Source organism: Thunnus albacares, chromosome 9 (assembly GCF_914725855.1).
Source record: "Thunnus albacares chromosome 9, fThuAlb1.1, whole genome shotgun sequence".
NCBI lineage: Eukaryota > Metazoa > Chordata > Actinopteri > Scombriformes > Scombridae > Thunnus > Thunnus albacares.
This window is the reverse complement of record NC_058114.1, coordinates 9,607,393-9,628,080: the sequence shown is the minus strand read 5'-3', so window position 1 is coordinate 9,628,080 and position 20,688 is coordinate 9,607,393. Positions and strand designations below refer to the sequence as shown.

Genomic DNA, 20,688 nt, shown 5'->3' with positions numbered 1-20,688 from the left:
TTTCTCACTCTAATACAAACCTACACACACAAATACACGCTCCCAGGAGTTTAGTTCACTAAGTGTCTGATTGACAGCTGCGTTAAGTGTATGTAATTTGTCTGACTGACCATTTTGGTCTCTGGGCTGAGTCATGGATCAGCTGCCGATCAAATCACTGAATACAGAAAAGTAAGAACAACAGAGAGCTCCGCTGACATTGATTATGACAAAACAAATTCAATGATTTTCATCCCCGGGGCAAGAACGTTCACTAAATGAAAAGGACAATTCCAATTTCCTCTTATTGTATGTTTAAGTTATAATCTGAAACTATTAAAATGTCTGTTCCATTGCTCTCTATAGGCTTTTGATATAATATAATAGCAATTCCATCCATACATTCCTACAGTCCATAATAGGTTTTTTCCATTTGGTGCCTTTGTCAGCAGAGTATTGCCTGCCTTTCACAGAGAAAATTGGTTTGTGCAAACTCAAGGCGCATTTTACGTTGCCTGCAGAAGCAAGAGCAGTTTGTGTGGCATAAACACAAGCGGTAGTACGTGTAGGCAATTAGCATCATCAACAACAGCCACTATGTCTTTCCAGACAGAAAAAGATGCTGCCTAAAGACAGTAAATCTCGTATATCTCCTCTCCAACATCACATAAACTCCCTGAATGACTCTCTGAGAACTTCAGCATATTTAAACATTTTTATTAGTGTTTATTTTTGGTGAAAGAAAAGAAAAGAAAGCATCATCTAAAATAGTTTTAGCAAGCTTGTTGCTGTTTGACTTTGCCAGTCAAGACTGTGATGGTGTTGATAATAAATGTGTAGTCGAGGTACTTTTCCCCAACTTTTGAAAGTCAGTGCTTAGCACAGATTTGCCCTCTCTCTTTGTTCCCCTCACTAAATGCTGACAGGTGTATCCTGGCAGAGCAGGCAATGAGGAGCATTGATAGACTTATCGACAGTAAGGTGGGGACACATCCATGACTGCAGAGATATTCCAACTATGATCATACTCGAGGCCAAGTGCAATATCTGCCTGCCACTCTCGCCACAGAAAACTGTATAAAGGTTGCATCTTTGCAAAAAGAAACAGATACAACAACATACTAAAATGATGATGGGGCAACTTTGAACACATGCATATAGATATTCTAAACACACATGTAAAAAGTGTTCATAGAGACAGGCACATGCACACATACTCACACATAAAACTTCAGCTATAAATCTTTTTCTTGGCTGCCAGTCATAGGCGTTTAACTGAATTCACTATTCTCTAAACTTTGTACTGAATGAATATTTCATGAGCTATAAAACTCCTGGGGCACAGAGACAAACACTGGGCTGTTAGCAGCCAGCTAGCTTGCTTACTGCCAAGGCCTACAGCGAATAACAGCTGAGAAAGTGATGCTAGCCATGCTCCAGTGGAGCTTCTTGGTGGTGAGCAATAAAAGATGCTGGTTGGAAACAGCAGCTCCCAGGTGGATGTATGCATTATCGAATGAGTGTGAAACAGGGTCAAAACGAATGTTTGCGGTCAGTGAATATATCCAGGATACATCAAGGTAACAAACAAATGCAATTGGCCACATGACCAGGTCAAACCCTTTCCTTCGACTTCTATTTCATACATCCATATAAACCTCAACAGATTCATACAGATTCAGCTCTCTACCCTTTATTCATACTGCAACTGGCAGTAATGTCCTGTCCACATGTGAGGATGCGAGGCACGTGTTTTCTCGATGTGACTCTGAGCAAGAGGAAGGAGATAAGATCAGATAAAAACATTATTTTTTATAGAATTTTAGTTCTGTTAAATAGTCCATAATTCAGCTAAGCAGGTCTGTCTAACAAACACGAGGCTTATCTGCTATGACCGACTGAGACTTGACTAATGGCTTTATGTTTGTACTGAATACATTAAATCCAGCTAAAGTAATTGTCTTCAGCTTTTGATATAGCATCTGACAGTATGCAAAAGTTAATGCTGCATGCAGACCAGATTCATTAAATGTACATTGTTTGAGTAACCTCAAGATTTTATGGACGTTTTATGCATTAATAGAAGAAACTGGTGTCCTGAGTATAAGTGCCAAGGGTGAATTTGCACTGGCTACAGGAAATATAATGTGTGTAAAAATAATAAGACTTGGAAGTTGGATTTTGTTATTTTGTTGATATACAGTAGAGCTCAACAGATTGTATGGTAAGACTGTATGATCACGTTCCATGTGCAATTCAGTTCAATATCATTACAAATCAATGTGAATATCCCTGTCTAGATTTTATTAGTGTGTAATACATTGTGAGGAAAAACTGTAACCTTCAAAACAAGTATTATTTTACCAGTCTTGGTGTCATTATTTTGGAATTTGTGCAGTGGATTTTAAATAGGTTTTGCTGGTCCTGGGGTCAGAAAACTCATTTGGCACATAGGGGACGATGCAGTCTTTTTAATTCAAACAAGTTCACAATGAGAAGTGGTGTGGGCTTCTTATTCTCCTCACGTGGCCTGCCTAAGTGTCTGTTATGAGCAGGGAATAGGGGTGGACTGAGCAAGGCGCTGTATGCTAATGAACTTTTGATTAACTACCTTCTTAATTTCCCTTCACAAGGAGGGAGGGGATTGGAGCATTGTAGCGGGGCACCACGTCCACTCTCCAGCTGCCTGCCTAGCATCAAAGCTAGCCTCCCAGGTGATTGATTCAGACGGCTCGTAGCCCTGCACGCTAATGCTAAGATAATTTATTTATTATGAGGTGTGCATATGAGGCCTGGAGGTAATATAAGTCATCCTTAAGTCACTGTCTGTCACAGCGAGACACGACGTCAAAACAAAGGCACATGGGAGGAGCGTATGTGATAATATGGCACATGATGAATGGGGAGGAATGGAGGCCTATGGATGATTTACCCTGTACCGGCGCTAAGGATTACAGTAGCATGAATTTAAAATGCTCAAAGTTACACTGGATTCACCTGCACTTCAGACAGCACTGCGCTGATTGATGAAGTACCATGCTTTAACGTCTTTTTATGCAAACAGCTGAGAAACATGTCTCATCATATCGGAGGAATATTATGAATGCCCAAATGTTCTGCACTGCTGTGAATATCAATTGGCTCCACATCAACTCCGAAGCAAAAGGTATGCCATATTGAGCGTATTCATAGTTTCATAAAAAATATAGATGCATGGGCACTTTATTTCTATTATGTACCATCTGTCAAATATCTTATTTTTCCCTTTATTACCTATCAATATGTGAAACTCTTTGCTAACATTATAGTCGGACATGGCATGATCATCATCAATACCAGAAATTACAGGAAAATGATGAGTGTGATAATGTATGTAGTTGTGTTTTGTCACGTTTGTGAAACAGTGTACACCTTAGTGCGCGAGACTAAATTTCGAAAAAACATATTCTGATAATAAAGTGAGGTCAAATCAAATGAAGTGAGAGAGAATCAGAATGCTGAACTTATTTCTTGCATGTGTTTGACAGACCATCAATTAATTCTGAACAAACAGGGGGTCCATAACAGCTGATCGTCTGTGAAATAGGATAATTAAACTCAAGTTTAAAAAGCAGCCATGAGGTTGCACCATAAATTGGTGAGTGCCTGCTTGAGAGCAGTAAATTTTTATTGCTCGGCTACTGTGTGTGCAGTAAAAGCAGGGCCAAGGCATCCCTTGAATCAATACACATCTATGTCCTGGTCCATCCCGGTGAGTCAGTCAGTCAGTCACCCTGCGGTGGTCAGTCTGCTTATAAAGAGACCATATAAAATTTCAGCCGTTTCATTTCAGTCTACTTAAAATATGGCTGTCAAATAACATTAATGTGTCTCAAGCTTTTGTGTTTATTTTCAGCCTCAGTTGAATGATCGGGGAAAAATACGTATAGAAGATATAAAGAGACGGGCAAGAAGGAGGGAATCATGGAGAGCAGGGAAAGTGAGAGATGTAAGAGGGGGAGGTGGAGTCAGATAATGGTCATAGAATGGAGAATATCAATGTGGGGACAAACCATTTAAAGGAAGAGTGGATGCACTCAAAGACAGAAAGAGAGCCATTGAGTTGGATTCTGATCAAATTGGGGCTTCTTGTCACCCGAGGGCCAACAAATGCACACGCAATAGACATAAAATCCTCATTTGGTCTCTCACTTAATCAAAAAGAAACTGCACACCAACAAACACAAAACATGCAAATGAATGCAAAAATTGGGCACTACAAATAGGTCAAACTGTAATCCATTAGTAGCCCACAATGAATATACTGTTCTAATTTGAGAGTCTGCAATTTCATTCAAATAAGTGGAAAGCTTGTAGTGGGTGCATTGTTAATCTCTTTCAGGAATTGCACTGCATGCAGTATGAATGAAACGCTGTAACCTTTATAAAAGAAAAGAAAAGACCAGAGAAGACAAAGGACAGGAGGCAAGGGAGCTTTAAGCTCACAGAGCACTCATATGCATCAATGATTCATACAAGACCAGAGATGTATGGATCAGCCAATTATTCGACTTGTAAGGACTTTGCAAGTCTAATGGTTTGATCGGTTGTAGTGGGTTGTATTGTCATGGTGACGCTCATTAACCTCATTCTAAGCAGTGGTCTTATTTTCAAATGGATCCTAATGGTTTGTGTGTATGTGTGCTCATATGGAATGTGCACCCTCACAGGGTTAAGACTCTGTAGTGGCTCCAAACTGGTAGACATTTTGAGCCATCTGAGGTGAATTTTACTTCCCCTGCTTTAGTCAGCCCACATAGAGTTCAAAGAGTAACAGTCAATTGTTAATTGATAATATTTTCTGTATGTGTGTGCTGGTATTCAGTGGTTTGCCTCTCTAATACTGTGCAGAGATACAGTTTGACTGAACAGTGCTGAATGTCCACTGTATTTGCCTTCGGACAAGTTTAGGAAAACCATCATTGTTCTTGCACAAAGTTTCTGATTTTTCTCTTTGAACCCTGCTTAAGGCATCATCTGACATGAAGCTTGCCCCAGAGGGTTAGTGTGAGCTGTCAAGTTAAGAAAATGGAGAAAACGAAATGACATGATAATCCTAACTTCACAGGTCAGTGATAATTCTTTTCGTATATGGTGTTAAATCAATCAACAAAGTGATGCATCACTCGCAATGTGCAGGAAAAGAATTCTTTATCCAGCTTAGACTCGCTTCATGGACGTGATTACTTCACGTGAGTTATTTTGGAGACTTTGTGTGTGTGTGTGTGTAAGCGTGTACAGTAAGTATAATCAGTGTATGCATGAGTTACAGTGGGTATGTGTTTGCATGTGTGTGTACTGTAAGAGTGAGGATGGTTACATATATTTATGTATGCATGGCTGAGTGTGTGGGTTTGGTTGTTTGTAAGCACGGGTACATAATATATGTGTGAAAGCACGAGTGTGTGTATTTTACATATCCCTACTAAGAGCTAGAGCACAATGTTTTATGGCCATGGGAAATGGGGAAGGCTCTGGGATGAGAAATGTTCACTGGTTTATTATCTGCAGAATTTGACAAATATTGTAAGGAATGGACAATTACTAGTATAACTTTGTAAAAAAACAATGTCAAAATCTAGTCTTAGTTTTTACTTACTTCTCCCAGTTAACTGCAGCAATGTCACTGACTGTTGAGACTTCTTTTGAATAGATGTTCATATGTATGCTGTAAGATGGATGGTACATGGAGCCAACATCATCAAAATAATGTCATCCATGTGCAATTATCTAATTAATTAATTGCATTCAAAAGTGCAACGTTTAAGGATCAACTATCAAAACAGACCTTTAAAATTTCAGGGATATGTCCAAAGAAAAAGGATGTTATAACAATGTCCCTTTTTCACACATTTCTGTATGTTTTTGACTCTTTAAGCTTGGTTTAGTTACCCTTTGGCACTGAATATAAATCAGGGTGAGTTTGGACTTGGAGGCCAAGGCCGTCCCGCTAAATCTTGCCTTGAATGTTGCCGTATCGCCAACTCAAACCCCTCTTGTCCTTCAGATGTGAAATCCAATTTACGGAAAGGGCGTATGTGGTTAATATCAGATTACATTTTAAATGAAGGTTAGTGTTGATTAGTGGCTTTCATTGGAACGCTGATCTCCAATTATCGCGGCCCTGATGTAAGGAGAGGGGGGAATGTGCTGGAGAGAGAAAGATCAAAGTCAAGGGAAATGAGAGAAAAAAAAAATGATCAAGAAAAGCAGGTGCAGAGAAAGGAGAAAGTAGTGGGATGTTAACAAAACAAGGAGAGGCAAAGAAAAGCCATGCAGAGGTGTAACATCAGAAAGAAAAGTAGGCGAGTCAAAAGTCACAAGTTCAAAGTAGATACAGATGTTCACAGATAGCAAACATACATTATGTTTACTTTAAAATATTGCAAGTTTTATCCAAATCAACTATATTTAACACCAGTAATTGTTACATTTGCACTGGCAAGGATTTATTATGTCCCACCCAGGTCGGCGTTTGTATTTTCTTGTACTAATACATTCGTTTCAGTTAGCTAACTCAAGTGGAATAGATAATTATGTGAAAGTAGAATATGTACAGCATTAATGTTTGGCATCTCTTTACGCTTTGTATGTGCCCATGGCTTCTTCTCCATGAGGCTCATGGGTGCTGTAGTATCCTTAGCAGTTTGCCAGGTCAAAATCACAGACAAACGTGATTTCTCAGAAATGAACATCTGGAACCAGTAGCCCCTCTGACTTCACAACTCTATGGGGATAGAGATCAGGACCACGTGCGACAAGATGCCCATCTGAAGTCAAACCGCCAACATTGTGGTCACAAACACCCTTGACAGCTCTTTTATTTCCTTATTTTTTGGGCTTTCTGAGTGGAGGCATTTAACAGTGAGTGGCAGCATGACATCAATGCTTTGTCCACAAAAAGAAGAAGTAGAAGCAGGTGGCTCATTGTTCAGGTCTATCTTAAAAACTCTGTTCCCACTAGTCTTTTTCACATCTCATTTACGATACACCAGCTTTTCATTCTTAGGCAAATATAAAACCTTTTTTTTTGCTATATTTTTTTGTGAATTCATGGTGTTTTATGTGCAAAGTGAAAACGTGCATAAAAACAGGTGGATGGAAATGTACCTAGAGAGTTTATATGACTGAGATTTCTCATGCGTCTCTTAGCTGGAACAATCATTTTGTAGGGGGTCTGAAGTAGATGCTGCTGCAAAGTTGAGTTCAAGAGGTTGCTCTCTCTCTCTTACTCTCTCTCTCTCTCTCTCTCAAGGCAGGGTGAAAGAGGGTTGTTAAATGTGGAACCATTAGCACGGTCTAGACTGTGGCTCTGTCAGTGCCGTGGGGGGAAGAAATACAGCGCAACACCAGCGCTCTCATAGGAAATTGCCACTTTCTTCCAACAGGCCCCTCTTAATGGTTGTTTAGTAGACGACACATTGGGCATTAAAAATACCGCCGGTGGCTAGTGCCACATCTCAGCCAATGAGAGATTGCACGAGAGGGAGGCAGACAAAAGGAAACAGAGGGAGAAGGAGAGTCGAATCAGTATTTTGGGATGCACGGAGTGTGGGGTTGAACTTGACAGGCGAACTCTGAGCTTATTTCCTCCGTGGCAGTTTATTCAAAGGCTGGGTCGGGGCACAAAGGCAGGAGTGGAAAGATTAAAACAGGCAGCCAAATTATGTGGAGAGCGCAGCTGACTTCTGAAGGTTTCTGAACGGACTTTTCTAATATTTTAAGACAGCTACTGGCTGTGTAAAGTTGGCTTTCAGAGTCAGTGCAATGTAAGGCATGCTCAATTACATTACACGCTTTAACAAGTTTAGCGGCTGACAAAATATCAGAATTTTGATTCACTACGGCAAAACAATTTCCTGCACAATTAATTTGAGTCACAGGAACCCCACAGAGAATGTCTGAAAACAACAACTCTACAGTCTGTTTTTATGCCTCTATCATCTGTAGCTTTTGCATAAGGGAAATGAAAAAGCTGAATACTGATGCCTGCTGCGAACAATTGGGTGTTATTTTGTGCAAAACATTTGTATTTTTTACAACAAATGGTTTTATGTTTTACCATCAAGCTATTTATCTCAAAACATATGATCATTTATGTTGGGCCAGCGATAAGATTACCTGCTATGCATGTGCTTTTGTCACAGGTACAGTTTCTTCATCTTCCTCTCATCCCTCTTTTGTTTATAGTTCATATAATTAATCTCTGTGTTGTGCATACTGACCTCTTGTGTCATTCCAGTCCTGCAATCGACCACATGACAGCCATTTTGACTTGTCAAACTGAGATTTTAAGTCCCCCTCCACTCAAAAATGTGTTTTTCTTTTGTTGTTACTTCACTGTGATGTTTGACCTCCACTGACACAAGAAGGCTGTTTTCACATTTATCTGCTGAAGGGTAAAAGTTTCTCTAAACTCACCTTCAATCTGAGTTTAAGATGCCTACTTAGGAGTGTGATGGAAACTTGGAGCCTCCTGTGCACATACAATGAGAATGAACTCTTCAGTAAAGTAGTAGTTAGACATCTTGTGTCTAACAGTGAAACATCTGAAATAAAAACTATTGATGTATTTATAGATTTTGGATTTTTTTGTGAAGGAGGAGAAGAAGAAAAGAAGTTCTTTTTTTTTCTGACTGTATCTGTTCTCATGATAATCTGCTGTCTTTTTACCACTGCCTGCCAGCCTTAAGTCACTGAGTTTGTTTGCCTGTCTGACTGTTTTCTTGTTGCTAACTTTAAAGCTTGCCTTTTGGCTAATTAAAGACTTTTTGTTACACCTGTTCTGTCTCCCAAGTCAGCTTTTGGGTAGCAGATCTGTGAGGAGAAGAAATATGAGAAGAACATAAAAGCAATGTTTTGCTGAAAAAACAGCCTGGAGTTTTTCAGCCGATCGCGGTTAAATTTAGAAGGAATAAAATAATATGAAGACGCGACTGCTATCATGCACCGTTCTTTACAAATACCACCAAAGCACAAGCGAAAGCAATCCCATCAGGCTGTTCCAGCTTCACAAGAAGCCCTCTGAGAGCAAAAACATATTGACCACCAATCAATCGTAATCAGCCAAGAGCAAGGGTCACTAATTGAACGGAAGAATGGAATTGATGAAAAAAAAAAAAAAAAATCACATGGTGGCTGTTGCAGCGTAGGTGGTTTTCACAGTTTGATTGCCATGTACAGTGTAAACAAGGAGGCGAGTTTGCTGTAAACAGCTGTTTCAACTTCCCATAACCACGACATGGGAGTCCAAATATTCTTGGTTATCAGAAAAATCGATCTGAAACTGATCTGAAAACATTGGTTCAGAGAGGTTTCCCCATTCGAAATTTGCTGGACAGCTTGTTTCATAGAAGGACTGATATCTAAAATCCACGCTGAATAAAATTTGAAGTTGATCAATAAAGTATTAATTGACATTTGATTGATAAGAGACTGTTATAAGCTATATGTCCGAATGAATAGTTTATTTTCCAGTAATCAAGGCAATACTCAATTATAAATTTCACCTTAAAAAGCTCTACAGTACTTACCTTGAAGTGATTCATTAAACTTAGCACTTCAACTATGAGATTGTCTCTGTGTAACTTATGGGATTTACATCAATAATGATCAATTACAGGCTCTGATAAACAACAGTCTTCCAAAGTTTTCTTAAATAATGTATATTTCTCACAGGACTGCCCAGGTTTAGTTTTCTGGGATTCATCAGTGTATGGTAGCTCAAATGTAATGTGTCTGAGGGTATTTCTTGTTGTCTATATTATGGTTAGGGGGCTATTCTTTGTCTTCCTAAAGGGATCAATACACTTAAACTTATTACTAGTATAAATCAAGGTAAAGACGTTTGTAGTAAATGAGATGCCACAAAATACAGCAAGATAAGCATAATGCACAAGAAGGCCTCAGATGATGACCTTATAGAAAAGTGAGAGTAAAAGTGAGAGAAGGAAAGATGGAGAGATGACCTTTACTGTTTGTCTCTTTAGGTGACATTAAAATCACTGACGGTATTGTATCTTCAATAATTTATGAGCCAGATTTCATATGCAAACCCACGCACGTGATTCTGTCACTTTGCGTTGTGACTATATGTCTGGAGACAACTTACAACTGTGGAGGTGGACACTGTCACTGTAGACTGCCCTCACCAGAAAAATGACCGAGCTGGTTGTTTGTTCAAATGTTTCAAACTATGTTTGCATTTTCCTGACCAGCAACATCTTGCATTTGTGTGCCTGTCTCCTCTCTCAGTAGAAAAATGCTACTCTGTTAATGTTATACTGCAGAAAAATGTCTTAGGGATCAGGTCAGGGTAGATGGCTGGATGAACAAAGCATGTAACTTTGACACTAGGCCTGTCTCCTGCCAACACTTAATGCTGGTTTCTTTTAATCCTGGCAATAAGTTTTCTCTAACCATTACCAAACAAAGCATGAAAGTACATTCTTGACTCTGGAAATAGTAGTTTCACAAAGCAATCCCATGTCGGACATCTATGTTAAACATGGTCAAAGTTCCAAACATGTGGTAAACATATGTAAAATGCTTCAACCTGCTCTGAAGACTTCATTTCTTTAGAGCACTTCTTCCTCGTGATGACATCAGATTTTCTGTGCATGCCCACAAACGGCCATCCATTCCATAGCCTTTGTTGCTAAGGTTGTTGCTAAGGTTGTTCTACACTTTGTTCATGCTCATCGGCTTTGGGCTCAAACATGTATGGATGTATTTGAGAAGTTGCTGGGGCCTTAAAGAGACAGGAGCTAAAATGGCTTGTTTCAGGCAGAAGCTGAACCGAGGGGCTGCATAAAGGACCGTTATAAGATAATGGAAATGGAAATGTGCATAATACGTTCCCTTCAAACTAATATTTCCAAGGTCAATAATGAACGTAAATTCCTAAATTTTAAGCCAACACAGACATGAGTCATAAAAGTGCTATGGATGAATTCATAACAACTACTGAGCTCACATGTTAACAGATCCATCTCAATGACAATTGAACTCCCTCTGCTGATGAAGACCATGTGATGCAGTTTAAAAAGGCAACTTTAACCAAGTAGTTTTAATGCTAAGTAGTTTAAAATGAACGAAACCTTAACCCCAGAGTCATTTTTGAACCATATTTTTTTTTAGGTACTTACATACAGTTTGACCTATTTTGTTGTTTAGCTAAGGGGACTTGTTACCCAACACGCTGTAAATACCTCTATATACATTCTGCTGGCATTCTGCTATGAGACTAGTATGCAGACATAAAACAGCTGCATATTCTATATGTGCATCCTCGTATTATTGTGCATGTACTACCTGAATAGAATGTCCCCTTTTTCATATAGAAGTATAAAAAGTTATCACAGCCTTCAAAGATAAATGTACTATAATTCACTGCATGAAAAAAATATATACTGGAAGAGAATTTCAATTAAATGTAGACACAGTCTCAGCCAATCAAATGAAAGAAATGGAACAACTAGCCTTGAGTTTGATGTCAGCCACACAAAGCCTGTTGCCTTGATTCAATACAGCTCTCAGTGGCTGAGCCAGGAACTCACAACCAGAAGTGACAATCACATGTTTTATGTTTTAAATCTACATTCGCCAGTGACCACTGAAATTGTTGATCCCTGCAAGTTGAAAAATTGTTACATGCTATTTGATCTTTTTTTTTTGATCATTTAAATCACACCAAACTGTCTACTGGATCGAAAGGAAATTAATGATTAAAAGTAAGAAAGGTCGGCACGTGTATATACAGTGTCAGTCAAAAGTTTGGACACACCTTCCTATTCCCTTGAATGAGAAAGTGAGTGAAATGTGAAATTCAGCTGAGGGCAACAGAAGTTTTCCATTAAAAGAACAAGCAACAAGAGACAAGAGACAAATTAGACTACTCTGATTCTGAAGAGGGAGATCAGAGTGACCTCAAAATACTCACTCATACACTTCAAGTCACACACACACACACACACACACACACACACACACACACAAATTCATACCTATGAGAGTGTGTCTCTTTCTGTTCATGACTTTCTTGTGTACATCTGTTTGAATATGTGTGTATTAGGACATGTCTTTTGATGGTGGGGTCACTGACTTTCTATATGAGAGAGTAAGGTAGAGTGATAGTGACAGAGGCAGAGAGAGAGAGAGAGAGAGAGAGAGAAGGATAGAGAGAGAGGGAGAGAGAGAGAGAAGGATAGAGAAAGAGAGAGAGAGAGAGGCCACCTGGGAAATTACTCCTGCCGCTGCCTCAAGCATGAAATTGAAGCTGTCCGACACTGCAACTCACTGGATCCTTCCCGTTCATATTCCAAAATAATTAACTAGCACAACCTCCTGCCTCCATGCTATAATATGCTGACCTTCCTACTGTCTCAGTCACACAGACAAGGCAAAACCCACATCACTACACAGAAGCAGGTGGAACTGATGACAACGGGGATAAGGAGCGATAGCGGGGGAGGTAGAGCCAAGTTCAAGTTTCAACTTAAGGACAGCAGCTAGTGTTAGTCTGATATACTGGGGCAGTAATGGATAGTTAAACATCAGATACATATGCAGTCCACTGCCAGGAAGTATTCAAATTTTTCTGTAACTGAATTAATACACTTCATACATTTTGATTTTCATACATAACTATTTTATATAGACATGCATAGTGTTATCCTGCCTCCTGATAAATAAATACATACATAAATATTAGTTCAGAATTCATACATGTGTATACTTTAACATGACTACGGGGGATATTTGCTAAGCCGGTTGCAAATTACCATCAGGGGAGCAAAATTCTCAGTGTAGTTTTTTAATTTAGCAGGGTATAAGACTAAAGATGTAAATGAGCACAGCCACATCTGATTTGCATGGTGTGCTGTTACATATGAACTGATGCTGGACTGTTCAACATATGTTTTTGCATGTCTTGAAAGTAATGGAGAAAGAAAGTGTTTTCTGCTGCTAAACTTGTGCTATTAGTTAAAGACACTTACTAACTATTTACTAATTGTTTATTATATTGAGATATTTCAGTGGATAAGTGAAAAGTCTGACCTGCACTAGATGTAAAGGGAATCAGGAAAGTCAATACAGAAAGAGCAGTATTTCTATCAGCCTTGTGTCAGTTATATAACATATGCATATTCTACATAGACAACAACTAGTTTTTAAACTATTGATTTCAAGTTTTAGCATATAGTCAAAAAGCAATAACTGCCATCACTAATATCCTCATCAAAAACATCCTCCAATGTAACCTTCCTCCTCCTCCTGTATAAACCCACAAGAATAAAGAAGTACCTGTTCGCCTGAGCAGAAGCAACACAGACAGCAATTGTCCTTCAGCTGTGTCAACTTCCAATCTCTTTTTAAACTTTTCTCCTCAGTAGTGCTAAGATTACCATATAAAGATATTGAAAAAGTCTGTAGTGACTCGATATGAGCTCTAAAAATCATTTCTACAAAAAGCGGGAGAGAAGTCACGCTGTGATGAGAGGCTGCACTTTGACAGTTGTGTCTTTAGATGAATGAGTTTCATCAGTTGGAGTGAAATAAGTAAGAAGTAAAGTTTGAAATCATGGCAGTTTTAATCCCTTATAGTGATGGATAAATTCGTAAAAAAAAAATCTAATCATATTATCAGTAAAAAAGTAGTTAACATATCAGCATTTATTGGGGCTTATTACTTTATTTAATATCAACTGAAACATTGACTCTGTCTTTGTACTACAACATCAATGTTTTTAATTTGTAAAGGGGCTGAGAGCAGGATTGATCACAGCCAGAGTTTAGTCTGTGGAATTTTAAAATGTTATCATCAATGATTTCAATACTGACCCTCAAATCAAAGAACCCAACGCTCCTTTTTCCTTGTGAGTAAATTAAAATATAACTGCTTTGATAATAGTAGAGTCAAGGGGAATAGTAAGACTGCTGTTTTCTCAGTTTTATCTCACTGTGCTACAGTTTTCTACCGTGATGTGTGACTTGAAATTACTCCTCTTCCATAGTTATCAAAATTCTCATTTCTGTTAGTCTTTTTCCTCCATTGTGTTTCACAATAAGGCTTTTCAGTACCGCTGAGTATGAAATGTGCCTGAATAGACTTGTGATGATTAGATTACTTTCCTTGATGATACAAGACTTTTATAATATGAATATAAAACATCCTCCAAATAAATAGAAAGCTTAAGAACTCTTCAACAGTTTTCTCTCCGTATCCAAAGTTTTGAAGCATCGCTTGGACTCACAGGGGACTGTAGAGAGAGCGTTACATGTTGGTTCAATATGTGGCTCAGCGAGGCTGGCTGAGTGTCTGATTCAATAACCTTTATCTATAGAGGGACACTTGGATGGCGAGAAGGGCTCACTTTAATCCCTGTGTAGAGGGTAGATATGCAGCAGCAGAGCCGAAAGAGTGTGCACACATAAAGATGGAATATAAATAATGCTTGAGAGAGTCTACACAGCTCCTCTAATCAGCACTGATTGTCAAACCGCGGGATCTTGCTGATACCACTCAGAATAAATGGATGCTGACTTTGTAATGGCTAGACCCTGGAAAATCTGAGCTTTGATGTCTGGTACATTGGATCCCCACAACAAAGCATATTATGTAAGTTCATGATGGCTAACTGTAGTAAATGATAAGTCATATTATTGGAAACAGGATTAATTGGGTTTGATTATTTGACATTTTGGCATCAGGTACAATTTCCTGACATGTGCCTTGTGACGAACCATTCAGTGGTGAAACAACAATGGTTTAATGTTATGAGGGTGCTTAAGAAATATTATATATGTAATATTCATTTGGTTCACTAGTTCTTCTGGTGAACAACAGATTATATTTGAATCTGATCCATTATGATGTGGATCAGGAAGTTTTATTGTTCTGGAGAGTATAACCAGATAAAAGTTGGATACAATTGTTGCATGTGTGATCGGTCTCTGTGGAGTGACCCATTAATCTTAACAGAGTGTGATTTTATCGGTTGGCTGTTATCACACTTACTTATATAACATTTCTGAAGAAACTTTTTACTTCTGTGGGGTTAGGCAGATGTGATCAGTCGAATCCTCACCAGTTGTTTGTGTACAGGCATTTATTTCACTGAAAATTAAAATTAATGACTTCATTTCTTTGCGTGCCTGTGTTTGTTTACTGATTTTGTAACATTTGATCCCACATTTTTAATGTCGTTTTGACATGTTCTTGCACTCAAAAGGGCTTCAAACTAATTACTTGTTGATTTTCAAGTTTGTAATTACAATGCAACTGAGATACTTGAACAAAGGGACAAGGAGTGTTTATATGAGAAATAATTAGGGTGGTTTAATTTAAGTAACATGATCACTGAACCATTTGAGACTCTTTCAAGTGTAGAAAGTATAAAGTATGTCACATTTAATCAGTAAATTAATGTCACCCAACTAGTCATCTGTATTTTTTTAGCACTTCTATTACTTCTCATAATGCAGCTGTAATGACTACTAAGGGATATCTGCATTTAACATTGGTGCAGAACATAGTGTGCCAATATGCACACTTTTTCATGCATCAACCACCACTCGTCTGATTGAGCATTTCGTCCAGAATCCCATCAAGACCAAGATTCATTTTCAGATGTGTAATTACAGACAGTCTGTGTATGTGTGTGCGTGCGTGTGGTTTCGGAGGTGTCATCGGAGGTCCATAGTTAATCAGCAGTCGACCAGAGGTCTCAGAGATCAGCCCATCGATTCCCTCCCAGGGAAATCAATTCAATCAAAAGGCATTACTTAAACTAAACTCAGATCAGAAAAGTGGAGGACATACAGCATGGAAGACCAAGAGGATTGAAAAGAGGATGTGATACAATACAGTGGGCTGGTAGAGAGAGGTTCAGAGGGTTTGAGGATACAGCAAGGGACAGAGAGATAGGACAAACAAGAGCATAAAATAGAAGGGGTGGCCCGATCAGATTGAATGAGAAAAGATAAGGTGGTGGGGATAGCTTGGGTTGGTAATGTAATGATACACAGACTGGTAAAAATCAAAGGAAAAACGAATATAAGTTTTCTCTCCTAGCTTGGAGAAGTTGCTCTCTCATTCTCCAGCATTCTGAGCCATATAGCAGGATAGAGAGAACACAGCTCTGGTATAGTTTTAGCTTGGTGTTAGCTGTGCTATTCTTCAATAAAAACACATTGACACAAAAAGATCTGGGGATATTTGGAGCTATTAGTTACAGCACAAGCAGAAACAGCCACGGTGAGATGTTTGCTGAAGAGCTGCAGACGACAGGCTCTTAGTGCACATTCGGCAAACAGCACATCTCCAACAGGTAGCTAAACAACTTATTTTGCCTTGTTTATTATTAACTTATTATCTATTATTGTTTATTTTACTTTACACAACAAAATGTTCTAAATAAATAACAATATTGAAATTGAGAAGTTTGGACATATTTTTTACAGCTGAAATTACATTTTTGTTATCATAGAGAGAATAAAGTACTGAAAAAAGGTACCGTTGGGTACCTGTACCGAATTCCAGGTACAGGTACCGGTACCAGTATCTGTTCAAATGTGAACGGTACCCATCCCTAGGTAGCTATCCTTTTAATATATCTTCATATCAATATTGGATTTATAAGATGTTTGCATGCAACTGATGATAACTGATAATTTGATTTTTCTGGGACTTAATTCACTAAAATAGTCAAAAACACACACTCTGGTTATTTCATCTGATATTTGCACTTATTTGTGCAAATTCTGTTGCATGCACACACACATGCACACACAGCTGTGAGGATCAATATGGTTGAGAAAGTTAGAGAAGCTCTCGCAGCGTCTGACCTTGATTAGACATAATGAGACTTAACCACAAGTCCACTAATCTGATGAAATGACTTACAGATTCACCTTGTGATGAATACTAAATGCAAGCATTGACTCTAGCTGTATACACACACACTTATGCGGGTACACACACTCATACCCTTTATAGGCATGTGCACGTATCCACACACCCACACATGTCCTTGGCCTATCCCAATAGGACTTATTACTTTGAGAATCTTCAAAAGTCTCTTTGATCACCTCTTTGAAAATCATCTTAATAACAACTGCAAATAGAAGCTGGCCTGTAGTTACAGCCATATGGAAAGTTTTGTGATAAGACAGAGGTGGAAAAACTGACCTCTTTCAGTTCAGCTCTGTTCTGTGTCTTATCTTTTGAGGAAACACTGGCTATGTGTGAGATTAATATGTGAATCCCCGTGAAATGCCAGTGAATTTCATGGTATGACAGGATTCAACTCCTTCTCCCGGCTCAGAAGCTGACAAGTTTCAGCTCAACTGTTGAACAGCTTATTCATGAAGTTTACATAGAACTATAAAACTCTTGCTGAGTCTTAAAAAGATAGCTCCCAATATCTACAGTACCAACCTGGTCACTGCATTTAAGCCCTGTTCAAATAGACTAGCACACTGTTTCAAATACACACAGGGGGCTCTTTTGTGTTAGGACCGGTATGAGCGAGAGGACAAATACAAACCAAATAGGGTTTATTCTCTTTGAGGCAAATCTTACAACTCTGGAAATTTACCATTGCATTGATAATTAATATCTTTGTCTCTCTTCTGATAAGAGAAACAGCAGAATTGCTACACACAACAAGGTATGAAACCTGGATTGTTGGTTGATGTTTTAATCATTCGTGCTGGTGAAAGGGTAGCCACTTTTTTGTTGCCAGACAACCCAGATGTTTTTGACACCCAGGCTTGTTCATACAATGAACCATCTAAATAAGGACCGTTTATTTTCTGACACAGTGATATTGCCGGTCTGAACATACCCTTCACACAAGCTTAGTCTTTGGAGTTTGAGGGGCTGCTTCAAAACGGTAATGCTACTTATTACAAAGAGGGCAGTTATGGCAGTTTTATTATGGATCACCTTCACCAAATAGGTTGATACTTACAGCACTTTAATGATATTTGTGGCACAGTCCCTATCATCTAATTACCTCTTATGAAACTCACCCGAGCCTTACTTGTTGGCACCCAAACTAAAAACATAATTTATATTGAATAACACATATGAAGGTATGACTTAGGTTTTGAGCTCCTCCATGAATCCTGGTGTGTTGGTTCTGACCAATTACCACACCTATACTATATAGCAAGTAGCTTTTGGGAGGAATGCCACATAAAGGGACATGGGTGGGTAACAAACTAAAGCTAGCAGGAACATCTCAACTCATTACTAATGATAAATAAGGCCTGTTATGATATAGAAAACAAAGTGTCGCCGTTTAACTTGTAAATTACTACTATGAACATCACTAAATTGCAAAATAAAGGTAAAATAAAATGGTTTGGGGAAGCACAACTCAACCTACGCACCAACTATAAGAGATGTGACTAGGCCTTAACACTTAGCATGAACCTAAAGATTTCAAAACAAAAAAAGTTCATAAGCTTGTAAATCTATTGTGTAGCTCAAAAGCCTCTTGTGTCAGAAATTAATTTCACCTCTACCATACATTTCCAAAAGCCAGCTAATAACCTCCTGACAAAAAAAATCTCTCAATGCCTTTTAAACTCCCAGCATACACACGGTCTCTTCCTCCCCTTCTCTCAGTTGTTGATCTCATAACTTCACCACACAAACACTTACATGCTATATATAACCTTATTGGCCCACCTCACACTCATCACAACCCTTTGTGGTCCAGTTGCCAACCTGTGAATACTGGGTTACCTCTGACTTACTGCTGATTAAAAACCCCATAATCACTGTGGCTGTGTTCCATTTTTCATAATTGCGACAGGGAGCGACCTCAACACCTGCCAACCTTTTAAATAAGAGTGTAACAGGTGAAGTCTGTTTACAGGCTGTTTTCCATCTTTCATAATTACGCTAGTGTATGCTGAGAACAAAGGTTCAACAATCACGCAAACTCATATTTTAGACTATTTCAGTGCTAGACAAATGATAATGACTATCACATGCATTACTACATAGATGGGCATGGCCGTTTCCTCAGCACAGTAGTTATTTATCCAAAGGTGTCTCAAACAGAACAAGTGAATATGTAAATTACAGTAAATCTTTTGCTATGTGATGATATCCTTTGTGAGAAATGGAGATGGATTTGGGGCTCAGAAATGATTTCTAATTCTCACTCTTAGTGTGCTGTATTAAAATAGCTTGAATGAAGCAAACATCTTGTCCACTCATGCATTTACTGAGGCCTTGATTAAACCATGTATGGAGGTCCTGTGTCTGATGGTGCAGCCAACAACATAAAAATCAACTGAAAGCAATTTTCTGAGGCAATGTGCAAAAAAGAGAAGGTTGGCACAGTGGCTAGAGCACAGCAAAATGTGACACAGTGAGACCGGTCGACCTTGAGAGTGCTTTATGCCGAAGGAAACGGTGTGTACGTGTTGGCATAACACTGTGTATGTGTGTGTGTGTGAAAGTCAACTGGTTTAAACACAAATTACATGACTATGAAAGCTACAAAAACAATGAAGTCTTGTCTGTGTGTGCATGTGTGCTGGAAATTGTGCTTTCATTTCATGTAGACTTTCATTTCATTAAATACACACACATGCATGCATGTATACACTACACAAAACAGACACGCACACAAACACACACACAAACATACAAACACACATGCTTGCAGCTGTTAATGCATTCGAGGAAGTAAAATGATGGTGTGTGTTGACCTGACTGTGTGTACATGGCTGTCCCTCTGTCTGTTTATATGTTTGCCTTTGGTATTGCTTGTCTACATGTGTGGCTGTGTGTGTGTGTGTGTCTGTCTGTCTGTGTGTCTAGTCAGCTACTTACTGCAGATTGCATCAGCCTCATCTGAACCGTCTGCACACTCTGGCTCTCCATCACAGCGCCACCTAGCCGGAACGCACTGTCCATTCTTACAGGCAAAGTCTGTGGTCGCACATGTCTTCTTTGCTGTGGAGATAGAAGAAACATGCATCATTAAGTCTCAAAGAAAATTAAAGCAGTGATATGAAGCTGTGATAGTACGTTATAGTAGATATTAAGTAGGTATTCATCTGGAATAATCCTCTGGAACACGGGAAGTGATAGCAAGTGCTAAAACATTACAGCAGTGAGCACTACGGAAACATGTCAAAAGTTTGGTAATCCACTTAACACAAGGCAACAAGGCCAGGCCATTAAAATTTAACTCAAGCAAAGAGTGACTCTTGAGCACCAACTTCAAAACAATTTTCCAGTCCAATTTTAATTTAACCATTAGCAGGCAATGTTTTGCAGTTATGCAGCCAGTAGTTGGCTGAAGTCTCGGTAGTGTCTTCAAGTGCAGCTTGTAACAGAAACCATGAAGCATTTGATGAGTTAGTCTTTGTTGGTGTCTGTTTTTTGAGGTCGACTCAGTGTATCAGGGCCGTAAGTTAAGTGAGATCCTTTGTAAGAGCATTGGACATGTCTCTGCCAGACTGATTTTTGACATTATAAAGGACTCAGCATGGATAAAAAAAAAGTCTCCAGTCTCCTGCTGAATCCATTTTGATATTTCTAAATTTTGGAATAAATTGTCAATCAAAATAAATTCTTTAATGAGGACCAAATTGATTTGTTACATAATTTGAGTATTTTAGAAATTTGCTCATGAAAAG

At 38.7% G+C, this 20,688-nt stretch overlaps 1 protein-coding gene across 4 annotated transcripts in view; it reads right to left on the bottom strand.

Moving 5' to 3' along the window:
* The window catches only part of lrp8 (low density lipoprotein receptor-related protein 8, apolipoprotein e receptor), a 180,968-nt gene that overhangs the window by 74,414 nt on the left and 85,866 nt on the right, over positions 1–20,688 (bottom strand). For all 4 annotated transcript variants that reach the window (XM_044361432.1, XM_044361433.1, XM_044361434.1 and 1 more), the window contains exon 3: positions 19,877–19,999. In XM_044361432.1, coding sequence (XP_044217367.1) covers positions 19,877–19,999 — 123 coding nt within the window. The remainder of the gene's footprint in view (positions 1–19,876; positions 20,000–20,688) is intronic.